The following is a 25,188-nucleotide window of genomic DNA, read 5'->3' as shown; positions in this document are numbered from 1 at the left end:
AGAACAATTTATTAGAAGAGGGGCTTCCCAGGTGGCTCAGTGGTTAAAGAATCTGCTTGCCAATGCAGGAGACATAAGATCCCTGGGTCGGGAACAATCTCCTGGAGAAGGAAATGGTGACCCACTCCAGGATTCTTGCCTGGGAAATCCCATGGACAGAGGAGCCTGGTGGGCTATAGTCCATGGGGTCACAGAGAGTCAGACACGACTGAGCATGCATGCCCATGTTAGAATAGGACCCTTACAAGGCTTACAGGCAAGCAGATGAGAGATGACGCCCTGGTGAACTGAGTGGGCTACAGTTTCACATTCAAAGGAAAAGTGGGGAGGGAGAGAACACCATTTTATTCCTCATTCTTAAATAGACGTCATACTTTAATCATCTGCTGCTCCTCCAGGTTGAGCAGGGGAGTTTTCTTGTCCCTCCCTTTCCTGTTCCTAGCTAGGTCCACAAGTTATTGTTTTTTAAGTGTGCAGAACAGAAAGCATGTCCTAGGGGTCATTAACTTACTGAGCTCTCTGGGCAGGATGTAGGTCTCATTCCACCATTGTTTTATTGTTTGGGGGCCTGCCTTGTGCTTCTGCCTCCTGGTTTTGTTCCTAAGCAAGCCTGCTTGCTTTTGTGGTTAAGCAAAGCTGCTTTCTTGAGTAATCTTTAACTTACAGGGGTCTCCCATATTTTTTCTATTTACAATCCCCTAGAGGAGTGAACTGTCGCTAAAACCAGTTGCATGGAAGGGGCAAGAGGTCTAGGACCAGAGTCCAGAGCCCCCTGCAGCTAGGTTGCCAGAGTCTGCTCAGCACCTGCCTCTGGGGCTGCCCTCTTGTTACTCCTAGGCTCCTGGCTACTTGCCTGCCCCCTCTCTGGTATCCTGACACTCCAGGTCTGGAAGGGATGCTTCACCTGCAGGTTCTGGAGCCCTGCCAGAAGTTTCTGGAGAAGAGAGTTGACTCAGCCTCGGGAGGAACAGAAGATGCTGGGCTGAGGGAGTGACCTGGAGGTGGGGCCCGGGCTCCCTATAGAATTATTGCTCCTTGAGGCTGGCAGGTTCACAGTCAGTCCCATCCTATTGGAGCAGTCGCTGCCAGCCAGCCAGGGAGCTGGCATCTTGGCTGGGCCTGGAGTGGAGCCAAAGTGTCGGCATGGAGAGATTGACACCTAGGGGACCACCTGGCCATCCTCACCAGGTAATAACGCCTCCGAGCCTATTGGCATCACTCAGGGCAGGACTTGGAGCCAGGGTGCCTCTAAAGAGCCTGACACAGCTGAAACCAAGGTGATTCTGGTCTCTGGGGAGGGGCTGGGTCCCAGACCTGGCATCTCTGCCTAGGCAGAGGATGAAGGAGGAAGGCAGAAGGTGAGGGAATCTGTGTTTAGGGATAATGAGTGGGTGGGATGGGTGATTAACAGCCATAGAAGTAAGCCCAAGGAGACCAGAGTCCACCGTGATCGACCAGGCAGCAGCCCCTTAGAGCCCCACCCCTTCCTTCCTCCGAAGGCTCACACACCACATCAGAGAACACACTGGCTGTGTGTCACAGAAGGAGACCCCACCAGGTCCGCAGCCTACTACTGCAGGCAGCGGGCTTCCTGGATCCGGCCAGAACCCAGGAACCACCTGTGCATCTCAGGAGATATGCTAAATCCCCACCCTCAAATTATTTGCCAGGCCCGAGAGCTATGAGGCTGCAACCAGGCCAAAGAGGCCTACAAACTGCTTGCTCTCACCCTGCTAGGTGCTTTCCCTCAATCTTTGCCACAGACCCAGTTCAGAAGGACTGGCTCCTCAGGTCTCCCTTGCTGCCCCAGAAAGTGGCCATGAAGGATGCCAAGATCAGTGTCCAGGGGCATTTATTTCATTCAAGAGCTGGCCAGGCTTCTGGAGCTTGGCCCTGAGATCCAGGCCTGAGTTGCAGCTAGGTAAGCAGCTCTAACCTGATGCTCCTGAAGATTTGTTTGGAGCAGGCCAGGCACCAGGGACTCCTGGAGAAGACGGAGGGGGGACCCTTCCATTGCAGGACACCTGCCGTCCCAGCCCATGTCAGCCTGAGATCTGGAGGACCCTTCCCAAGCCAGACATTAGTGGAAATGCCCTGATGTGGGCTAAGGGGGACTCATGGCTGCAGGAGGAGGAAGGTGGAGGGGCTGGGCTCCAATAGGAGCCTGAGCCCCAGGACCCAGCAGTGGAAGTGTCTGAAGCATCCCCTTTCCTCCTCATCTCCCTGGAGAAGACTGGACATCCTTTTCTTCCACACTTGCCTTCTCTGGGCCCAGCCCAGTGGGCAAAACTGGCTCATAGGCCCTGGGAGCCTACCAACACACCTGGGAAATGTCTTATTTGACAGTCCTGGGATTGGCCGAATCCCCAAGGCCTTCAAGTTGGCTCCAGGGGCAGGCAAGCCTCAGCGGCTGCCCCACCCCACCTCTTAACCTGGTGGAAGGGGAAACTGGAGCCTGCCTTGGCAGCAGAAGTGTGGCTGGTGGGGCAGGCCGGGGCATCCAGGACTTGCTCTGGGATGGGCCAATTGTGTGGTTCTGGAGCAACATCTCAGCCTGATTCAGAAGGTTCAGGGCTGGAAGCTGTGGCTGCAGCTCCCACTCCCAGTCTCTCCAGCCTCCCATAGGCAGGTTACTGGGTGCCAGCAGGGAGAAAAGGCAGCCTGCTCATTTGTCTCTCCCAGCTGAAGACCTCATTGTCATAGGTCCTCTGGACCCCGGTCTGGGGACTCCAGCGCCCCTCAGTCTCCCTTGAGCAGGGCCAGCACTGAGCCATGGAGGAGGCCCTGGGGTCACCGTGCAGGGGGAGAGAGGGTGTCTAGGACTCTCAAAAAGGAGGCACTCCCAGGATGCTACAGGAAGCTGAGCTGGGGGACCCTACAGGAGACCCTCCACGAATGTCCATTGTCAGTCTTTAGTGGACAAAGTAGTCCAGGAGGGAGGGTCTTTAAACAAGGAAGGTGAAGCCCCAGAACCCTTGGGAGAAAAGACTTCTATTAGTTAACATGTTAGTTGGCTCAATAACCCTATTTGTCTAAAACAAATCTATGAAATTCTAACGTTTAGATATCCACAGGGTAGAGGGAGAAATCTGGATGGTTTTACAAAGATGCAAAGTCCTAAGAACCTTCTTACGGATTGTGAGCTCTGGCCCTGAAGGCCTGGGTTTGAATCCAAACTACATCACTTGCTTACCAGGGGCTTCCCCTGTAGCTTGGTCGGTAAAGAAACTGCCTGCAGAGCAGGAGACCCAGGTTCAATCCCTGGGTCATGAAGATCCCCTGGAGAAGGAACTGGCACTGGAACCCACTCCAGTATTCTTGCCTAAAGAACCCCATGGACAGAGGAGCCTGGTGAGCTACCTACAGTCCATGGGGTCGCAAGAGTCAGACACGACTTAGTGACAAAATCACCATGTCACTTACTATCTCTGTGACCTAGGGCAAGTCTACCTTGCTGAGTCTCAATCCTCTCATCTGTGAAATGAGAGAACTATCTTACAAACTGTTGGGACAATAAACTGAGTTTGAATATGTAGTATGCTTAGTATAGCACCTAGAAACATAAACTTAACAAGTACTTAATAAATATTAATAGTAATAAGAAAAATTGTCTAGAAACTGCTTACTTTTTTGCTAAGCATTCTACAGGCATTAACACATTGAGCCTGAAAACACTGTGTCAGGTTGATACTGTTATTAGTCTCACTACAATAGGGAAACAGAGGCACTGGGGAGTTTAGTGACTTGTCCTGGGTCACACAGCAATCAAGCAGTTTAGATCCAGACAATCTAGCTGGACACCTGCCTTGACCAATCTGTTCTCCTACCCCAGCAATGACCAGTCATTGTAGTGACTGTCACAGCCCATCCTCCAGATGCTATATTAGTGGCAGTCTTAGAGGTGAAGAGAATGGAGTTTCACCCTAGGAAAGAGATCCTCTGGGGAATGGTGGGCTTTCTGAGGTTGAGAGCTTCTCAGTGACCAGAGAGGAAAATGGGCAGCAACATCCAAATTGGGCAGGGTGGCTGTCTGGAAAGCAAGAAATTGGGATGCTTCTTAGTAGCCCCAAGTGGCTTTAGAGCAGCCCACAGGCTGTGGCCCTGAGAACTGGGGGGCCTGGGGCTGCCTCTGCCTCTCCCCAGCGTGGAGTGGGCATTGGAGCACAACTCCTCACAGGAACCAAGGTTCCAGCCTGCACCTTCTCTGTGGTGGATTGTGATGGAATTGGTGTGGGGAGGAAATGGAGCCAGGTGTCTAAAAAGTCACTAAATCACTGTCAATTACAACCTCTGGCTTATGGCCTGTGGATGTCACTGCTGCCACTAATCCCCAAGAAGGGAGAAACCAGTCTATCTTGCTGGGAGGGTCACGTGTGCTCTGCCAGAGAGCTGACTAGGCTGACAAAGACATTCAGCCAGAAGCCACAGGACAGGGAGAATTGAGGACCAAGGGGCACAAGCCTGATTGACTTTGCTGTGGCCCATTGTCCTTTAAGCCTCTCTGTGGGGCATGGAGAGCCTGTCCTGTGGACGCTGAGCCAGCCTTGGGCAGGGAGCACCCACGCAGGGCAGAGACGATCCTGTCAGGAGCCAAGACTGTCGATCACATGCACAGAAGTGGGACTGGCGGTGGGAGGATGCAGCACAGGAAAGAGCTTTGGTTTCATCACAGCGCTGTCTCCTGACCCTGCAGGCACAGTGTCACTTCTGCCGCAGATGGCAGGGTCTTATCATAAGAAACGTGTGCAGGGTGCCCAGGATAAACTACCCAGAGGGGCCTCAGGAAGAACACAAACCCGGTGGCCCCCTAAATGCCAGCAGTGCCAAGGACCTCAGCGGGAGGGGTTTGAGGATACGCGCCCCCCACCCCCGCCCACCCTGTTCCTGGGCAGGACTCAGCCACACCCCACCTGCCCTCTGCTTTTCTTCCTGCCACCTACTTCTGCTCATCTTCTTGGTCCCTCAGAGCTTCTGCCCTTTCAGTTTCTTTTCCCATCTCATTGGGCTTGTCTGTGGGCTAATATGGCCTCACCATCATCTTAATTGGAACAGGAACTGGCAACCCACTCCAGCATTCGTGTCTGGAGAATTTCATGAACAGAAGAGCCTGGCGGGCTAAGGTCCATGGGGTCCAAAACAGTCAGACACAACTGAGTGACTAACACACGTCGTCTTAATACATTTTGCCCCCTGCACACAGTTAACAGCCTGATGCTCTTGGAATTTCCCAATTCACATCCAAGAAAGGGTTTGTACCTGAGGCCATGAGGGAGCACTGGGCCCCTGGGGCTCAGCCTCCTGGAGTCACATGCCCACTTCCTTTCCAGAGGGCTGGGGGGACAGTGGGCAGCCGGGTCACATGCTTCACCAAGGGGCTGCCCTCCTGGGAGCTCTGGGGGTGGCTGACCCCAAACTGACATGTCCAGTAAGGTGGGCATCCCCTGGCCCTTCGTTTCCTGCACTCTTCCCTATACTGTGCAATCCTGCCCCTGAAGGGAAGGGTTCCCACAAATTCTACCCCCTTTGAGGTCTGCCATTCTCTGACAGCCACAGCCCCAAGGGCGGCTAAGTCACTTCAGTCGTGTCTGACTCTGTGCGAATCCATAGACGGCAGCCCACCAGGCTCCCCCGTCCCTGGGATTCTCCAGGCAAGGATACTGGAGTGGGTTGCCATTTCCTTCTCCAATGCATGAAAGTGAAAAGTGAAAGTGAAGTCACGGGCAGTGGTAGGCAAAGGCTGTTTGGCCCCGCAATGCCTGGCAGCATCAGTAAGCATCTCAGGTACTGATCAGTGGGGCTCGTGCCTGAGCAGGAGGGACTCAGTGGTCTGTTTCTCTCCAGAGGGAGGCCTCTACCTGCTGGCGGCTCACCGTGAAGGTCCTGGAGGCACGGGGCCTGGGCTGGGCTGACCTGTGTGAGTAACTGTGAACAGGGCTCTAGGGAGGTGGGGTTGACTGGGTCCTAAGGGAAAGACCCAGGCAAGTGCCTAGGAGCTGGGCTGGGCTGGGCTGCCCAGAGTGGCTGCAGGGATCTTGGGAGGAACCTGGTGAGGCGTCTGGAGAGTGATGTGAGGAATTCTCTCTCACAACGGCTCCCTTGATGTTGGCAGTGAGCAAGGCAGACCCCTATGTGGTCCTACAGATGCCAACCGCACCTGGAACGAAGTTTAAGACCAAAACAGTTACCAACTCCAGTCATCCTGTGTGGAACGAGACCTTCACTTTCCTGATCCAGGGTCAGGTCAAGGTAAAGGTCAGAGTATCCCTGGCCACCCACCTGAGGACAGGTGGTACCACACACACGAACGTTTTGGGGTGGAGCACACCTTTTTGTGGGGCTCAGGCAGAGACCCTGGGGAATGGGGTGTCTGTGTGCTCCAGCCTGGATGTGCTGTATGCGAGAGGATATGCGAACGGCAAGGTGATGGTCCTCCCGAAGCCAGTCTGTGGAGTGGAGGCATAAGAGCCCTCCTGACTGGGTTGTTTGAGGTTAAATGAAATCACACATGGAAGACTCCCAGTAAGTGCCTGGGACCTACCGTGCCTTAGGGAACCAGCAAAGCAGGCATGGAACTGGGATGGGGGAAACTCTTTGAAAGAATTTAATTTCTTATAAAAACAAAAATTAACAGGGGTAAGTTAAGAACTTTGCTGATTTCCTTTAACCACTTTCAGGCTTTACCTATATTTTTATTTTGAAGTAAAAAGCGTGGAGGCATAATCATCTTTTCTTGCCCTCAGCATCAAGTGAGGGCTCAACAGTTGTGAGCCACACTATGAGTTAATAATGTGCTAAGTTGCTGTTCTCGGGTCCCTAGAATGTTCTGGAGCTGACCCTCTATGATGAGGACACAGTCACGCAGGATGACGCCTGGTTCAAGGTTCTCTATGATGTCTCTGAAGTCCTCCCTGGCAGGCTGCTCCGAAAGACCTTCTCCCTGCGCACCCAGGTGGGTGGGGGTACCTACCGGCCCCACCTCTCAGCTCCAGGCTGAGGAGGTTGCGTAGTTTCTCCTGTCTATTGGGATGCTGCCAGGCCCTTCCCGGAGATTTTCGCATTTTAATAGGAAAGGAGAGGCTTAACTTGACTATTATCAGCTGAATCATTTAATGAAAGATTCCAGTCTTCTACAGGGAAGGAAGGATTCTAGTCTTCTACAGGGAAGGAAGGTTTGGGATGATGTGAAAACTTCCTCATGTGCCACAAACACAGCTGGGTGTGCCCAGCTCGTCAGGGGGTGCAGGCTCATCACTCCTGCTCACTGCTCTGACCCTCCCAAGGCCTGCGTGATGGTCTGTGCTCCTTCTGCAGCAGGCAAAGCCTGGAGGCATGGAAAGCAGAGTTCTGGGGTTGGTCCCCCTTGAGAGGAAGATGAAAAGGACCCTTGGCATCTTCAAGCCTCTTTAGGCTTGTGTCCCTCGTCTTCCCCTTCAGCCCTGCCAGCTGTGGAACCTGAGCAGGTAGCCCGTTTTTCCCTAAGACTCAATTTCCTCATCTGTAAAATGGGAGCTGTTGTAACACCATGCCTCCCTTGGAGGCAGCTTGAGATGATGACATGACACACATAAAGGAGCTGTGCCAACTCCAAAGACACGTGGGCATGTTGGCAACTGGTTCATCTTTAATTCCAGGGACTGGAGGAGCTGGACGTGGAGTTCCTGATTGAGAAAATGTGAGTGCTACCACCCAGCCCAGGGAGTGTCTCAGGACAAGGCTCTCCTGAGGAAGATATCCTCGATTCAGATCTTCCCATTGGTCTTTCCAGTCTAGATGTGTTGTTCCTCATCTCCCACCCCTGCCAGTCAGGGTGGGGGGACCCTATTAGAGAAATGAAATGAGGAAGGCGGTATTTTCTCTGCCCCACTCTCCTCCTCCCTCCCCGCCTTTAGCGCTTCAGAAGCATTTCCCCACACCCTGAAGAATCATATCCAGGACTCAGAGAACCCTCCTTGTCACTCAAGGAGGCCCCATCTGGGTGTAGCCTGAGATGGGAGGGGGATGTCAGTGCAGGAAGCATTGGCCTTTGCAAGGCCGCACTCTGAATGGTTTGATTTTTCCAGGTCAGACCGCCCGGAAAACCTCATCACCAACAACGTGCTTGTGGTAACCACCTTCCCCACACCTGTGTGGGAACAGGAAGCAAGGAGGCTGAGGGAGGGACCCCAGAACAGACACCAGGGTAGAGGTGGAGGGTAGGGGTTGGGGGTGGGCCAGAAGGGGTGAGGCGAGGACAGGACTTTGCAGTAAGACTGCCTGGCCTTCCTGCTGGGTGGTCACCTGGGGCTGCAGGGCTTGGAGGGGCCTAAAGGGCACTTGGAGAGAGGGGAGGCCGAGGCTCTGCTGAGAGGAGTTCTGAGGGAGCTTTCAGGGAATTTTAGGCCAATGGTGTTTAGTCATGTGTAATGAGTTCATAGTTATTAGCCCTGTAGGTGGCAAGGAGGACTGACAGGCCAGGCCAGGCTCAGGCTGTGAAAATTCAGGTAACGAGCCTCAGAGAGCCTTTCCAGTGTGGCGTGCTTCCAAGCTGGGAGCCCTGAGATAGAGTCAGGGGTCAACCAGCTCCTCCCCGGAACAGTGGAGGGTCCTAGTCAGCTCTCCTAAAACACAGCAAGCTCACAGAGCTGCAGTGGACAGGAATGGGTGGTGAGCGATGTTTAGAAACTTTCTATTCAAAGCAAAGCTCCCAACAGGCAATACAGCCCTGACCTGGGAGCCAAGCCAGGCCCTGCCTGTGGTGAGTCAGGCCACTGGAGTTCAGAATTGAAGTGGGCACCCACCCTCGGGGTCCTACGAGTATCTGTTTGATGGGCTAGCATTACTTTTTCAAATACCCTGTAAAGAGCCACACCTGAGGCAGCTGTCTTTCATCTGAGGTGATGGAGCCCAGTGACATGCTGTCAATGTAGCAGCTGGGCTGTGGGCTCCAGCTGGCAGGCATTACAGAGAGAACGCAGCAGACTCCCTTGGCAAGGCAGTCAACTGGAGGACAGTCAGGAGATGTTTCAGTGGCTAAAATGTTAAGGTTTTGTTTCTCTGACCCAGTCCATCATCCTGTGGACTGGCAGGTTGCATAATACTATTTGGGAGCAGTTATAATAGAATGCCTCCTCCAGGTTGAGTCTGCAGAGAAAGAGAAGAAAGAACTGGGCCTGAGGGCTGGGGACGCTTTCAGAGATGTCAGAAGTTTGGCAATTGTAGGAGGCTGGGTGGAGATGGGGTTTTCCTGGCTTCTCCAGGACCAGAGGTAGGGTGAGAGGTCTCAGCATCCGGTTCCACTTCTGGTTCTGGATGCAGTGGATTTGGGATAGTGGGGCTCAGGGGGTGAGGTTGAGGGGACCTCAGCTTCCCCTGCAGAGTCCCCTGTCCACAATGTGGTCTGCCCCAGGCGCGAGAGCTGTCACGCCTGGATGTCCATGTCGTCAGCATGGCTGTGGCTGCAGGTGAGACAAGGTCTGGCCTCTGCCTGGAATGTGGGGGGTGGGTGGGGGTGGCTGGGGAACCTGCAGAGCAGGAGGTTTCCCTCACAGCACAAGGGCAACGGGGCTCCTCTGGGCATTAGAGTCCCCCCCTGAACTGGGGGAAGGCACTCCCACAGAAGGTGGGAGTCCCATGGGGGTTGTGGGCAGAGCTCTTTCCAGAATACTGTTTGCCCTGGTCAAGCCACTCGGCCTCCCCATGTCTGGGGCAGTACTGCTGGTTTCCTGGATCCTCGTTGGGGTTCTGGGTTTTTGTTTCCTTGTGCTAGTCTGTCCTCTCTCTCCCTAGATCAGGATGAGCTGGAGCTGGTGCTGAAGGGCTCGTATGAGGACACGCAGACATCTACCCTGGGCACAGCCTCTGCCTTCTGCTTCCACTACATGGCAGCCCAAGAGGCTGAGCTGAGTGGGTGCCTGAGGGTAGGTCTTGGCTCTGGGGCTACCTGCCAACCCCAGCCTTGGGCCAGCTCCAGCTGCTGCAGGCCTCTTTCTGGCCATCCCCCTGCCAAGGTCAGGCCCCTGTGGCCTTATCAGCCTCCCCCAGTTAGGCACTATGCCCTTGCCACACAAGGAGGATGGCCAATGACCTAGGTTGGGCATGGGGGCTGTGCCATGTCAGTCTTTGTTTAAAGTCTTTAATGGCTCCTCCAACAATGCTCTTAGAATAAAATCCCATGTCTGTGTCCACAGGCCCTGATAACCTGGCCCCTACACACCTCTGCGGACTCGTTCTCTTCCATGTGTCCCTCATTCATGATGCTCCAGCCATGTTTGTCTCTTCTTGCTTTTCCAGCACCCCAAGTGCTTTCCCTGTCCCCCTGTGTCTCTTTCCAAGGCTGTCTACTCCTCTTCTTCCTCGTCTACTTCCTCCTCCTCCTGCTCGTTTAGGTCTCAGCTCAAACAGCACCTCTCCAGAGGCCCTCCTTGATCCTCCCATCTTAAGTAGACTTCACATAGCTCTTTGGTTACTCTGTCACATCACACTGCTTATTTCCTTTACGATACTTAGTAACAACAATTTGTTACCTGTTCCTTTGTAGATTCACACATATGATTCAGTTAGAATAATAAATAACACTTAGCCATTGATATACTAAAAAATATAAGCTATTATAATTATTATTGATTGAATAATAATTGAAGTATGGTTGGTTTACAATATTGTGCTAGTTTCAGGTATATAGCAAAATAATTCAGTTAGCTGTTATTTGTGCAATTATTATAATTACAATAATTATAAATATTGTAATTATTTTTTTATTATTGGAGTGGGGCTTATATCTGTCTGGATCACTGTCTAGATACACAGTAAGGATTTGTTGAATAAATGAATGAATGAACAAAGTTTTCTTCCAGAGCTCTATAAGCAGTGGCTGGAACTCAGGCCACTCAGCTGGGCACCTCACTGTGCCCCTGAGGTCCTTGGCCATGGGGAAAGAGGTGACCATTGACGTGCCTGCTACAAACGTAAGTGGCCTCGGCTAGATGGGAAGTGTCAGTGAGAACAAAGACGGGGGAGCCAAAGCCCCCAGGGGATACCCACTCTCCCCTCAGGGTCTAGAACAATCTGAGTAGGGTCTCTTGCTCTGATTTCAGGCCCCAGGAGTGAAGCTGCAGCTCAAGGCTGAGAGCTGGTAAGGGCCATTCACATACGTGGAAGACCGGGGTAGTCACAGGAGTTGGGGAGAGTGGTATAAAGAATAGCCTTGGGAGTTGGGAGCAGGGAGTTTATTCGGCAGTCACTATGGGCTTCACCAACCAGTGGCTGAGCTATGCAGGTGCCCCTGACCCTTGACCCCTATACCGCCCCAGCCCTGAGGAGCTGGCTGTACATCTGGGCTTCGATCTGAGTGTGGAGGAAAGAGCCTTCCTGAGCAGGAGGAAGCAGGTGGTGGCCAAGGCCCTGAAGCAGGTCTTGCAGCTGGATGGAGACCTGCAGGAAGATGAGGTTTGTGGGGGTAGAGGGACGTGGGTGCAGATAACTTGTACTGGCCCTAATGGACTTCCTGACTGCTATGCCCTCTCCAGGTACTTGAGTCACAGAGACTGGGGGATGGGCATGTGGGGGAGAGATATTGGGCGTGGGGAAGCTCTCTTTGGGGACACTCTCTTTGGGGACCTGTCCAGGGCTGAGAGCTATTACTTGTTGGGGAGAAGCAGGTGCTGGCTCTAATCCTGAACACTTTAGGCCCTGCCCACTAGGTCCCATCCCTGGGGGCAGGGGGCCACTCCATCCCTGTCCTTGTTAACCCAACCTGTGTCTGTGTGCAACCCAGGTCCCTGTAATAGGCATCATGGCCACAGGAGGAGGCGCCCGGGCCATGACCTCTCTCTATGGCCAACTGTTGGCCTTGCAGAAGCTAGGCCTTCTGGACTGTGTGACCTACTTCAGTGGCATCTCAGGCTCTACATGGTGAGGGCCCTGGGGACTTGGAAGAGCAGAGATGATCAGGCTCCAGAGGGATATGGAGAGGACATCAATGGGACCCTTTTTGTGGGGAAGCCAAGCGGTATGGGCTGATAGGTGCCAAATGGCTTTCTCAAAAGGGAGGAAATAGACAATCAGAGGTCCTGCCATGAGTGAGCAATGGCAGGACATCCATTCCATGCTACTGAATAGGCGTAGGTTGGCTGATCTGGAAAGAGCTGGCTTTGAGTTTCTGCAACACCACTTACTGACTAAGTGACTCTGAGCAACTTATTTCCTCTGATTCTCAGTTGACTCATATCCAAAATGGGGGTAATAATAGCACAAACACCATAGGATTAGAGTGGGACAGCCCAAGTTGAAGCACTTAACATATCTGACACATATCAGGAACTCCAAATTGGTAGCTCTTTTTCCTTTAATGGTTGTTACCTCATTTTATCCTCACAACACTCTATGCGGTAGTCTTCCTTATTGTCCCTATTGTTGTTCAGTAGGTCAGTCATGTCCAACTATTTGGACTCCATGAACTGCAGCATGCCAGGCTCCCTGTCCTTCACTATATCCCAGAGTTTGCTCAAACTCATGTCCATTGAGTCCGTGATGCCATCCAACCACCCCATCCTCTGTGGTCTCCTCCTCCTCCTGCCTTCAACCTTTCCCAGCATCAGGGTCTTTTCTAATGAGTCGGCTCTTCGAATCAGGTGGCCAAAGTATTGAAACTTCATCTTCAGCATCAGTCCTTCCAATGAGTATTCAGGGTTGATTTCTTTTAGGACTGACTGGTTTGATCTCCTTGCTGTCCAAGGGACTCTCAAGAGTCTTCTCCAGCACCACATTTTGAAGGCATCAATTCTTCAGCGCTCAGCCTTTTTATCATCCAGCTCTCACAACCCTATAGTATAGATGATAAAATGTAGGTCACAAGATGTTATTTTACCTAAAGGTAGCATTGCCTCCTGATACCCCACTCTGAGAAGTGAGACTTCTCACTGTTGGAAAGTCATTCCTTTGAGTCTTACTGAAATGTGACTTTAAGGAGTAAAAGATGAGTAAACTCCTCAGAGGAGTTTAGGTGACAGCTGTTGACAAGCAGTGTCTTAAACGGCTTCAGGACAGACATATAAAGAAAGGAGTAGGGCCTATAGCTGTGCTAGACAATACAGCAGCCACCAGCTACATGTGGTTACTGATCACATGAAATGTGGCTAGTCCAAATTGGGATGTGTTATAAAATGTGCAGCGAGTTTTGAAAAACAGTTTGAAAAAATATAAATTTATCTTAATTTAAATATTGATTACATGCTGTAATGATAATGTTTAGATACTGAATTAAATGAAATATACTGTTAAAATTAATTTTTTCAGGTCTCTTTTTACTTTTTAAAAATGTGGTCACTAGGAAAATGTAAATTACATATGTGGCTCACACTCTATATTGGACAGTGCCAACCAAGGAGAGAAAACCCTGAGACAGCTCCCAGACAGGCAAGGTTTGGTGGCAGGAATCACATGTTGGGAGAAGTCAGAGAATGGAAATTGGAGTTGCAGCAACCATGCTGAGCCTTGGTCTCCTACCGTAATGATCCTTTGTTTTCTCAGGACAATGGCCCATCTGTATGGGGACCCTGAGTGGTCGCAGAAGGACCTCAAAGGACCCATCAGTCATGTCCGGGAGCACCTGGCCAAGAGTAAGCTGGAGGCCTTCTCTCCCAAGTGCCTGGCGAGCTACCATCGGGAGCTGCAGCAGCGGGCTGAGCAGGGCCGCACCACGACTTTTGTGGACCTGTGGGGTCTGGTGCTGGAGCTCATGCTGCACGGTCAGGTAGGGCACCTGTGCACGTGAGGGGGAGGGTGTGTGCACTGGTGGGGCAGGGGCAGCCCTGCAGCTAGCTGAGGCCCATGTGCCTTTCCTGTTGGGAAAGAAAGGCCAGTACATTGTTGAAGGATATGGGAACAGCCATACCTCTCTACCTCAGTGTCTGCCAACTCTGGAATGCTGACTTTTTGAGTCAGGTTAGTCTTCAATTAATTACCGTGAAACAGAAATTTCTGGATCTCTCAAGAGCTAGGGACCAGTTAGTGCCAAAGTCAGTTAAGCATTGTGTTTGAGTCAGTGAGATTTTTGGAACAGCTTTTTATTTATACTGTAATATGAAATGTATTCTTCTTCACTTCATGGTAGTGTTAAAAGCATACACTGTGGGGCCAGATTTCCTAGATTCTAATTCTAGGGCCTCTTACTAGCTATGTTTCCTTAGGCAAGTTACTTGACCTCTCGGTGCCTCAGTTTTCTCATATGTACAATGAGAATGAGAATAGTACTTATCTTACAGGGTGGTTCTGAGCACTATTGTTGCCTTGGCATAGGGTAAGCATTCAGTTCAGCTCAGTTCAGTCACTCAGTTGTGTCCAACTCCTTGCGACCCCATGAATTGCAGCACGCCAGGCTGTAAGCACGGAGAAGGCAATGGCACCCCACTCAGTACTCTTGCCTGGAAAATCCCATGGATGGAGGAGCCTGGTAGGATGCAGTCCATGGGGTCGCTAAGAGTTGGACATGACTGAGCAACTTCACTTTCACTTTTCACTTTCATGCATTGGAGAAGGAAATGGCAACCCACTCCAGTGTTCTTGCCTGGAGAATCCCAGGGACATGGGAGCTGGGTGGGCTGCCGTCTATGGGGTCGCTCAGAGTTGGACACGACTGAAGCGACTTAGCAGCAGCAGCAGGCTGTAAGCATTGCTGCTGCGAAGTTGCTTCAGTCGTATCCGACTCTGTGCGACCCCATAGACGGCAGCCCACCAGGCTCTGCCATCCCTGGGATTCTCCAGGCAAGAACACTGGAGTGGGTTGCCATTTCCTTCTCCAATGCATAAAAGTGAAAAGTGAAAGTGAAGTCGCTCAGTCATGTCCAACTCTTAGTGACCCCATGGACTGAAACCCACCAGGCTCCTCCATCCATGGGATTTTCCAGGCAAGAGTACTGGAGTGGGGTGCCATTGCCTTCTCTGGTAAGCATTAAGTGTCAGCAAATCTATTTCTTTACTGTGATCCTAACACCATTAAGACAAAACTGAGCATATAAAAATTTTTTATACCTTGCTTCTTTAAAAAAAGAAAAAGAAAAGCTTAGTAAGTCAACTTCTGGATCTTATATTAACTGATACAATGATTAAAATCAGGATTCTTTTTTTTTTCCAAAAAAAAATTGTGAAATTGTGAAATTGTTTTTTTGTTGTTTTACCCCTTATAGTTTCTTTTAAAGCTTTTGAAGTGACTAAAACACAAAAAGTATTTTAATATGTGTAACAAAAAAGTACTATCAAATACATTAGCAGAGGAAAGATTCTTACCGTTCTTATCTTTGGATATCAAGCATTTGACCAAAAATGATTATTATGGTCCAAAGGACCATAAAAGGACCAAAAAGTGAATTTGTTTTCAATTTTTTCTTTAAATTTTTGTTCTTGTTGGCAAGCAAAATGCTATTTGGAAATTACCAACCATTCTTATTTTTTATTAGTTAAAATATTTATTATAAAATCCTAATAAGTGTTTTTTACAATAATTTTCAGACCTAAGAAAATACATAAAGCATAAAGAATAATATAAGGAATATGCAGGATCTCACTAATCAGCCTAAGACATGAAATGTTACAGAAAAAGCCAAAGCTCCCTGTGGACCCCCCTCCAGCCCCATTTCCCTCCCACCCCCAGAGTGAACCACCATCCTGAATTTATTATCACATACATATCTGTAACCTGTATACTTTATATTATACGTAACATATATCTTACAAATGTTTATACTTTCTTAGATCCACCTTTATTACATATACTTATATTAAAATATATATATCCTTAAGGAAAATGTAATATTAATTGCACAATGGTTTTATACAAGTCTTGTACCCATGTGTTCAAGATTCTCTAAGCCTTGAAAATACATACCCAGTAGTGGAAGTGTTAGGCCATTGAGTGGTGTATCTTCAACTTTTCTAAGCTATTGCCAAATTGTTCTCCAAAAGGGTGGTGTTAATTCACACTCTCACTACCAGTGTATTATAGTTTCTTTTTCTCTACATGATCTTCACACTTTTAAATGTTTGTCCATTTTATGGGCATGAAAGGAAATTTTATTGTAGCTTTCCATTTCTTTGACTTTTAATAAGGCAACATTTTCAAGTATATTTGTCATTGGAGCTTGCTCTTGCATTGATTATCTACTCAAATCCTTTTCTATTTAATGCACCTTTTAAATATTATTTTATAGGAATTCCTTATAAATTCAGGATATTAATCATTATCAGTCCTAATAGACTTTGATGCATAGTTTCAATATAGTCCAATGTGTCATTCTTTTCCTTTATGGTTTGTACTTTTAGAGCTTCCTTGAGAAATCTTTTCCTCCCCTAAAGTTATGAAATATCTTTCTGTATATTCTTATATGAGTTTTATATCTTTCTTTTTCACAGTTAGGGCTTTAATCTACCCAGAATTTATCTTCAGGTATTATGTGAGTAGGAATTAAATGTTGTTTTTTCCCACATGGATAGCAGACTTCCCCAGTATCACTTATTATCCCCACTGATCTATATTGCTGCGTCTGTCATGTGTCAGCATGAAGCTACAGTAACTCACACATTCATGGGACTTTTCCTGAGCACTTTATTCCATCCTGAAGTGAAGTGAAGTCACTCAGTTGTGTCCGACTCTTTGCGACCCCATGGACTGTAACCTACCAGACTCCATCCATGGGATTTTCCAGGCAAGAATACTGGAGTGGGTTGCCATTTCCTTCTCCAGAGGATCTTCCCGACCCAGGGATCGAACCTGGGTCTCCCTCATTGCAGGCAGACGCTTTACCATCTGAGCCACCAGGGAAGCCCCTTATTCCATTCTAATGGGACTCAGTCTTGATCCTGGTGCCAATCCTGCACTGGTTTAGTAACTACCTTTGTGACAAATGTCAGTTTCTGATTGGGCAAATGTATCCCCACCTTGGATCTCAGAATTATCTTGGCTATTTTTGGTGCTTTGCCTTTCTATATACATAATAGCCAGCTTAGTCTCGTGATATATATTGTTGGGATTTTTGTTGAAATGGCATGGAACTTATAAAATCAACATAATTACTTGAAACATTTTTATTTTATTACCATATCCTATGTACTCTTTGGCTCTACTATTTAAGCTCATGTTTGGTTTTGAGGGTGCAGTGTTTTATTAACTGACTTTTCTGTCTGGTGTCAACAATTAATTACTATAGGTAGGGAAAGCTTGTTTTAACAGCTCGCTTTTTGAGGTACTATAAAGTGAAGTTTGATCCTAGACTATAAAGAAGACATATTTAATTACCATTTCATCCTCCAGAAATGACTTAATGCATGGTTTTATGTAGTTTGTAGTCATTTTTTAAAAGACAAACTTAATTAGTCTTTTTAATATTGCTCACAAGAATAAAAATCCTTGTGGTGTTATTGAATGACAGTGCATCCCTTAGAATGAACACCCATGCAGTTTTGAAAATTTTGTCCCAATATGAATGCTTTTTGAATATTTTCTTCTTTTCCTTAGTCATCATGCTTTATCTCTTAAAGCTCACCTTGATTGCGTGCTTTTTAAAATAATTCTTTTTTAAATTATTTTATTTGTACTTATTTATTTTTATCTGTGACTGCACTGGGTCTTCATTGCTTTGTGCAGGCTTTCTCTAGGTGTGGCGAGGGGGGCTACTCTTTGTTGCAGGGCACGGGCTTCTCATTGCAGTGGCTTCACATGCTCTAGATGTGCGGGCTTCAGTAGTTGCGGCCCTTTCAGTCAGAGGGCTGTGGGGATAGGGAAGCACATGGGGTGTGCTGAGGCTTTGTCATCGGTGCAAGAGCAGGACTCCTCGTTGATTGGGCTGGGCTAGATACACACCTGGCTGATCATCAGAATCACCTGGGAAGATTTACAAAAGCCAAATTCCTAAGTGGCTTCTGCTGATTCTCAGAAGAGACCCAGTAATCTGTATTTCTCACACATTCTGAGTAAATATGATGATAGAAGTAGATACAGCAGGGTGGGAACCTCTTAGGTGTAGCTGCTGAGAACAACCTTCAGCCTTACAGCTCTGAGAGCCTGAGAGATGGTGTGTTCATGGTACATGTACCAATCCACAAGAAACAGCCCAGGGCTTGTGGTGGCAGGATCCTTCCCCAGGTGGGGCTCCAGGTAGCCACCACCAACACCCTTGCTGAGGCCTGAGATGAGTCATATTTGCATCTCGGTCTGGGATAGAAGGAGACCCTTCTGTACTGCTAGAATTCAGTGAGTCTCATTGGAGGTCTCCCCAATAGGCAAGCCACAATCCTTGCCAGAGTTCTGTTGGAGGGAAAAGTAGAAGCAGAAGGCAAGGATAAAGAGTGGGGTACAACTTATACTGTGCAAAGCAGGGACAGAGGAGATAAGGGGAGGTGAGGATGTCAGGAGTGTGTTTGGGAGGGGCTAAAAGTTGAACTGTGTCCAGGTTTACCTAGAAGGGCCAGCCCCTGGCAAAGCTAACAATGCACACCGAAGGAGGATTCCTGAGTCCTCTGCAGAAAGCTCTGTGTGTGTGTGAGAGAGAGAGACAGAGGATCCATGGCCCCTCCACCCTCTGACTCATAAAGATGGGCCACTGGCACCATAGGATGCAGGGATGGCTGTCACTGTTGACACTGTGGTCCTTGTGATTGGCACTCTACAGATATGCAGCTCTCAACCTGCAAGGCCCTACATGGCAACCCTGCATGTGGGGCTGGTCACACAGGGGCAGGAGTGGGAATTGCATCATGTGCCCACCCATGTCACCCAGACCCCCAGGCGCTTCCCCCCAGCCTGTTACCCACACCCTGTCTCCAGGGTGCTCCCAACCTCACTTTGGCCCTCATGCCTGCATCCCAGGTGGTGGATCAGAAGCTGTCAGGACAGAGAGCTGCGCTGGAGCGGGGCCAGAACCCTCTGCCCCTCTACTTGAGCCTCAGTGTCAAAGAGAACAGTCTGCAGACCCTGGACTTCAAGGGTACCATTCTCAGTCCCATCCATTGCGTCCTCCAATACACACACACACGCTCATGATGCACAGATGGCCCACGTCCTGGAAGGACGGTGGTGTGGATGGGCTGATGGGTCAGGTGGCAGGGCTCTCCATCTAGGGCAAGGGCTGTGGTGGCTAAGGATGTAGACAAAAGGCTGAGTGGGGGCGGAGGGGTCAGCTCAAGAGTCAGTCAGGCCGGCAGGAGGCTGAGGCCTGCTGGAGGGCTGTGTCTTTGGCCCTTGTCAGATCTGCCCCTCCTCCCAAGCCCATTGTCCTCTCTTTCCTGCCTCTCGCTCCTGCCCCCTCAGAGTGGGTCGAGTTCTCCCCCTACGAGGTCGGGTTCCTGAAGTATGGAGCCTTTGTCCCTCCTGAGCTCTTCGGCTCTGAGTTCTTCATGGGGCGGCTGATGAAGAGGCTCCCAGAGTCCCGGATCTGCTTTCTGGAAGGTGAGGGGTTGTCACTCTGAAGGCCCCGGATGTCCCTTTACCAGGCCTCTCTGATCGTAACCCCTGTACCCAGTTATGGGCAGAGCCCCTAGTGAGGGTGGATATTGGGTTGTGGGGAAGGGCCTTGTGGGGGCAGCCTGTTCCCCTCTCCTTCTCCATCCATACCCAACGGTGGGGACTATTGGGAGGCAGAGTGCTGAGGCTGACTCTCTTGGGGATTTGGCCTGCAGGTATCTGGAGCAACATTTTCTCCCTGAACTTGCTGGACGCCTGGTATGACCTCACTAGCTCTGATGACACCTGGAAGCAGCACATCCAGGACAAGATCAGGGACCTGGGTAAGGAGCCTGGAGTGAGGCTGCTTCCCCTTCTGATGCTGCAGGGTCGGGATGGGAGCACAGTCAGGATCAGGCAGGGCCAGGCATTTCCAAGCCCGTCACTGGACCAACATCTATTTCTCTGGGCTCAGAGGTGTCCCCTGCCTCCTCGGGGACCTCCTCATGGCCAGAGACCTTGTGGATGCAGCCCGGAACAGCACTGGCCCAGATGTTTAAAGGCCTCTTGACAAGCCGACCACTCTACCAGCACAGCTCCAACTTCCTCCAGGGCCTCCAGATGCATAAGGACTACTGTGCCCAGAAAGACTTTACCACCTGGGCAGGTAAGGGCCAATGCCATGTGTCTCCCGGTAACAAGGTTTGGCTCCCAGGTGGTGATAGACCATGGCTGGGGCTACCAGGGGTCTTGGGTCCCAGCATCCACTTCTGGGGCGTGGCTTGGAGAAGGTCTTGCCAAAGGCTCAGATGACATGCATTCAGGGACTGACACAGAGGTAAGAAGGGGATGTGGAGGCAAATGCAGGATGAAGCAGGAGAGTGGTTGGTCTGTGTTGGAGTGGCTGCCCCTGACTATTGCTGCCTCCTCCATCAGACTGCAGGCCAGACTCCTCTCCCAACCAGCTGACCCCGCAGGAGCCCCAGCTCTGCCTGGTGGATGCTGGCTACTTTATCAACACCAGCTGTCCCGTCATGTTCCGGCCAGGCCGCAGGCTGGACCTCATAATCTCCTTCGACTACTCTCTATCCTCGCCCTTTGAGGTACTGCTGGTTGTCCCATGGGAACCCCAGACCCTCTAACCAGCCAGGCCACACTCCAGGGGAGAGCAGAGGGCCACTGACCCAGACTTTCCATGTTGCCAAGGAGAGGGAGAGGTGACAGGCTTTGACTCACAGGCTCCTGCCAGGGTGGGAAAGGGCTGTGGAAGAGCTGGGGCCCTGGGCTCCCAGGAATGGTAGACAGAGGGTCGGGGTGGGAGGAAGCTCATCATGCCCGCCCCCAAGAGGAAGCGCTGGACAGAGGTGAGAGGAAAGCCTGGCCTGTCCACATCCATCCCCCTGGGTCTCCCCCGGGGACTCTGTGGAAGGGGGTGAGTAGGGCTGAGAGACAGAAGCCTTACAGAGGCTTACCTGAGGCTCTGAGAGTGAATAAGCCGGAATAGCAATCCCAAATAGGGATGGGGGTGCTAGGACTGTACCCCACCTAAATATTCTAGCCAAACAATACTGCAAACCGCCTGGATCCTTGGCCTCCCTCTGAGGCACCACTTAGCTTGACTGGGCCATGAGGAAGACAAAACCAGGTTGCTCTGAGCAGTCTGTTTGGGCTGGAGCTATACTAGCATTTTCTAGAGTGCTGACATAGGATGACCCGGAAGTAGTCGGTGCTCTCTCTGGGTCCCCCTGCCCCACCAGGTGCTGCAGCAGACGGAGCTGGACTTCCGGGCCCGGGGGCTGCCGTTCCCCCGCGTGGAGCCCAGCCCCAAGGACCGACGCCAGCCCCAGGAGTGCCATCTCTTCTCAGACCCCGCCTGCCCCGACGCCCCTGTCGTGCTGCACTTCCCACTGGTCAACGCCTCCTTCAAGGACCACTCGGCCCCCGGTGAGGCAGCCCCACCCCTGCTTACTGACAGCCTGGCAGTCTGCTCCTCACAGGCACTGACCTGGGCTCTCCTGTGTCCCTGTGGCCAGCAGACGGAGAGAGTCTTAAGCTTGTCCAACCCAGTGTGGGACATGGCAGAACCCTGGCCTGTGGTGCGTGCCCAGATCCCTGTAAAGTCACTGGGCTGCCCTTCTCTTTGTCAAGACCCCAGGCTCAGTTGGCCTCCCCTACCCTGATGCCGCTCACTACACCTGGGCTCTGCTCTCTATTCTGTGGCCCGGGTGGGAGGGGCGGGAGCAGAATGTAGGAATCCCCACACTGTCACCTCCACAACTGCTACCAGTTGCAAGATTTTCTAATGGCCCTCCAGGTTGGACAGCTAGGAAAGAGAGACCCCGGTCCCCTCTCTCTTAGATTCCCCTAAGCCTGCCTAGGGTCACAGTTGGCCTCTCTATCATTCTACTGCAGCCCTTTCTGGGGTCCTTTCTGAGGGAACTCAGCCTCTACTCCAGGGTGCCTGAAATCTGAACTCTAATCACAGTCCCTCCAACCCTTGCCTCCCACCAAATGGTCAGAGTTTTATGACCTTTTGATGGGAAAGTCAAATTCTGCATTTGTACATGTTTTTGGCTTTCTATTAACAGTTCCTGCCATAATTCTGAAACTTCCAGCTTTACTCTTTTTTAAAAACGTTTTTTATTTATTTGGCTGTGCCAGGTCTTAGCTGCAGCTTGTGGAATCTAGTTCTCTGACCAGGGATCAAACCCATGCCCCCAGCATTAGGATCAAGGAATCTTAGCCACTGGAAGCCAAGGAAGTCCCCCAGATTTACTCTTTTCATTTTATTTTTTATAATTTTGATTTATTTGTGACTGTGCTGGGTCTTCGTTGCTGCACAGGCTTTTCTCTAGTTGTGGCCAACAGGAGCTGCTACGCTCTAGCTGCTGTGCTCGGGCCTCTCATTGCGGTGGTTTCTTTTGTTCTGAAGCATGGGCCTTTCAGTTGTTGTGGTGCATGGGCTTAGTTACTCAAAAGCATGTGGAATCTTCCCCGACTGGGAATCGAACCCATGTCCACTACATTAGCAGGCAGATTCTTTACCACTGAGCCAGGAGGGAAGCCCCAGCTTTACTCTTAATGTGCTCAGTCTGTATCTTGGAATTCTCTTTCTTTCTCAGCAAAGACTGTTTCTTGCAAAGCAAAAACCCTTTGGTTTTCAGATGTTTGTTTCCACCATGAATTCTAAGAAACCATTCACTAACCTAATGGACTTTGTTTTTCTGCTGCTTTCAACTTATCCCTGAGGCTGAGGTGGGTATCAGGGGGTGGAAGACACGCAATGCTGTGAGGAAGTGTGGGGAGCAGCGCACGCTTCATATCTCAAAATAGCATCCTGCCACTCACAGAGTCCTGGGCAGAGGACACAGGGCTGGGAGGAAAGCATGGAGCCCCTTCAGTGGGGAGCAGCTCAGCCCTGTGCCCAGCCTCCAGGAACAGTCCTGCCAGCTGTGGAGGCCCCGGTCCCTGTCCTTAACTCCCTCCCGCCCCCGGGCAGGTGTCCAGCGTGGGCCTGCAGAACTCTCGGCTGGCCAGATAGATCTCACTGGGGTCACCTCGCCCTATTCCACGTTCAACATGACCTACAAGGAGGAAGACTTCGACCGCCTGGTGCAGCTCAGTGACTACAATGTACGGAGCAGCCAGGACACCATCCTGCAGGCCTTGAGGACCGTTCTGAAGCACCGGGCCCCAGAGGCCAGGCCTCCAAGGGTGCAGACTTGAGACTTCTCAGGGACCCCGGGTTTTGAGGGCCTCACTGACCCCTCCAGTGGCCAGGGGCTCAGCCCACCTACAGTGGGCACAGCCCTTGTGGGGCTGAAGTTCATGGGTTCTCTCAGGCCTGCGTCCTACCCAGAGTTCTCCCTTACCTTCAGAGCTGGTTTGAGAGGAGCTGAAAGCAAACTCCTCACCAGGCCACTGAGAGGAACAACTGGTCCAACCAGACATTCACAGGCAGTGCTTCTCATGCCTGAACAGCATGGATTTGAAGTGCAAGCTGGAGGTGCCAGACCAGGGTGGGATGGCAGGGTATGGGCCCGCCTGAGGGGTGGATCTGGGTATCAGGAATCACAGTCCATCCTAACAGGCTTCTGTTACTGCCTTCGTTCCTCCTTCTCCTCAGTGTAAACTATTTCAAAGCACCATTACTGAGATATGATCCACATGCCATATAATTCATCTGTCTAAAGTACGCATCCAGTGGCTTTTACTATATACTGGGTTGGTCAAAAAGTTCATTCAAATTTTTCTATAACATCTTATGGGAAACCCCAAACATTTTAGCCACCCCAATATTAAGAAACTGCAATCAATTTGAGAACATTTTCATTAACCCCAAAGAAACCCGTTACCTCTTAACTGTCAACCTCAAACCACCCCCACTCCAGCCCTAAGCAACCTCTAATCTGTTTCCTGTTTCTTTTAGATTTGCTTAAACACTTCATATAAATGAAATCATATAATATAAATGGAATCTTACAATATAAATGGAATCAAACAGTATGAATGGAATCATACAATATGAATCATACAGTCATACATATGTGGCCTCTCGTGTCTGTTTTCTTTCAGCAAAATATTTTCAAGATTTGTCCATGTTGTAGCAGATGTCAGAACTTCATCCCTTTTATGGTTGTATAATACTCCATTGTGTAGAAATACCACACTTTATTCATGAGTTGATGGACATTTGGATTGTTTCTGCTTTTCTGGTTATTATAAATAATGCTACTGTGAACATTCATATACAGTTTTTTTGTGTGGACAATGTTTTTCATTCTCCTGCATATATACCTAGGAGTGAAGTTGGGTCTTATGGTAATTTCCTGTTTAATCTTTTGAGGAACTGTCAGACCATTTTCCAAAGTAGCTGCACCATTTTGCATTCCTGTCAGCATTGTATGAGGATTCTGCTTTCTCCACACCTACGCCAACTCTTGTCATTGTCTGTCTTTTATTTATTATTATAACTATCCTAGTGAATGTGAAGTAGTATCTCGTATGCATTTTTGTAGTGTCAACATTAAGAATTTTTTCACATACTTTTTGGCCTTTTGTATATCTTCTTTAGAGAAATATCTATTTGGATCTTTTCCCCATTTTAATTGGATTATTTGTCTCTGTTGGATTGGAAAAATTCTTTATGTGTTCTCTCATTTGATGTAGGATTTGCAAAGTTTTTCTCCCAGTCCATGGGTTGTCTTTTCACTTTCTTGAAGATATCCTCTGAAGCACAGAAGTTTTGAATTTGGGTCATTTCCAGTTTATCTTTATTTTCTTTTACTGCTTGTGCTTTTGCTGTCATATTTAAAAAGCTATTGCCTAATCCAAGGTCATGAAGATTTACACCTATGTTTTCTTCTAATGGTTTTATAGGTTTTGCTCTTACATTTAGGTCACTGATCTATTTTGAGTTAACATTTGTATGTGTGAAGTTCAATTTCCATTCCTTTGCATATCCAGTGGATATCCGATTCTTCCAAAACCATTTGTTGAAAAGGCTGTTCTTTTCCCATTGTATTGTCTTGACACCTTTGTTGAAAATAAATTAGCTACAAATGTGAGGGTTTATTTCTGGATTCTGATTTCATTTTATGGATCTGTTTGTCTATGCTGATATCATACTGCCTTAATTACTGTAGCTTTGTAGCAAGTCTTTTGTGAGTCCTATGACTTTGTTCTTCCTTTTCAAGATTGTACTGGTTATTCAGGGTCCCTTGAATTTCCATATGAATATTAGGATTAGCCTGTCAATTTGCATAAAGCAAATAGCTGAG

General features: G+C 49.7%; 1 protein-coding gene across 1 annotated transcript; it reads left to right on the top strand.

Annotated features, from left to right (window-relative positions):
- The first annotated feature begins 900 nt into the window (after positions 1 to 900).
- Positions 901 to 24,975, top strand: PLA2G4D (phospholipase A2 group IVD). The gene is made up of 20 exons (XM_019968590.2): positions 901 to 1,188; positions 5,842 to 5,914; positions 6,110 to 6,246; positions 6,818 to 6,949; positions 7,632 to 7,672; positions 8,061 to 8,103; positions 9,386 to 9,440; positions 9,766 to 9,896; positions 10,833 to 10,943; positions 11,073 to 11,110; positions 11,289 to 11,424; positions 11,753 to 11,889; positions 13,507 to 13,729; positions 18,836 to 18,953; positions 19,277 to 19,414; positions 19,645 to 19,752; positions 19,884 to 20,075; positions 20,345 to 20,511; positions 21,166 to 21,352; positions 22,908 to 24,975. Exons 1-20 carry the CDS (start codon positions 1,144 to 1,146, stop codon positions 23,132 to 23,134), a joined length of 2,439 nt encoding a protein of 812 aa, XP_019824149.2. The 5' UTR covers positions 901 to 1,143; the 3' UTR covers positions 23,135 to 24,975.
- The last annotated feature ends 213 nt before the right edge of the window (positions 24,976 to 25,188 follow it).

The sequence above is a fragment of the Bos indicus genome, chromosome 10 (assembly GCF_029378745.1).
Source record: "Bos indicus isolate NIAB-ARS_2022 breed Sahiwal x Tharparkar chromosome 10, NIAB-ARS_B.indTharparkar_mat_pri_1.0, whole genome shotgun sequence".
In the NCBI taxonomy this organism is placed as follows: domain Eukaryota; kingdom Metazoa; phylum Chordata; class Mammalia; order Artiodactyla; family Bovidae; genus Bos; species Bos indicus.
Note: the sequence above shows the minus strand (reverse complement) of the source record. Positions and strands in the feature narration are given on the sequence as shown.

Coding starts and splice junctions, on each gene's coding strand:
- PLA2G4D (XM_019968590.2), top strand. CDS start 1,144: ATGGAGAGATTGACACCTAGGGGACCACCTGGCCATCCTCACCAG. Junction 18,954..19,276: donor GCAGACCCTGGACTTCAAGG/GTACCATTCTCA, acceptor CTGCCCCCTCAG/AGTGGGTCGAGTTCTCCCCC. Junction 21,353..22,907: donor CAAGGACCACTCGGCCCCCG/GTGAGGCAGCCC, acceptor GCCCCCGGGCAG/GTGTCCAGCGTGGGCCTGCA.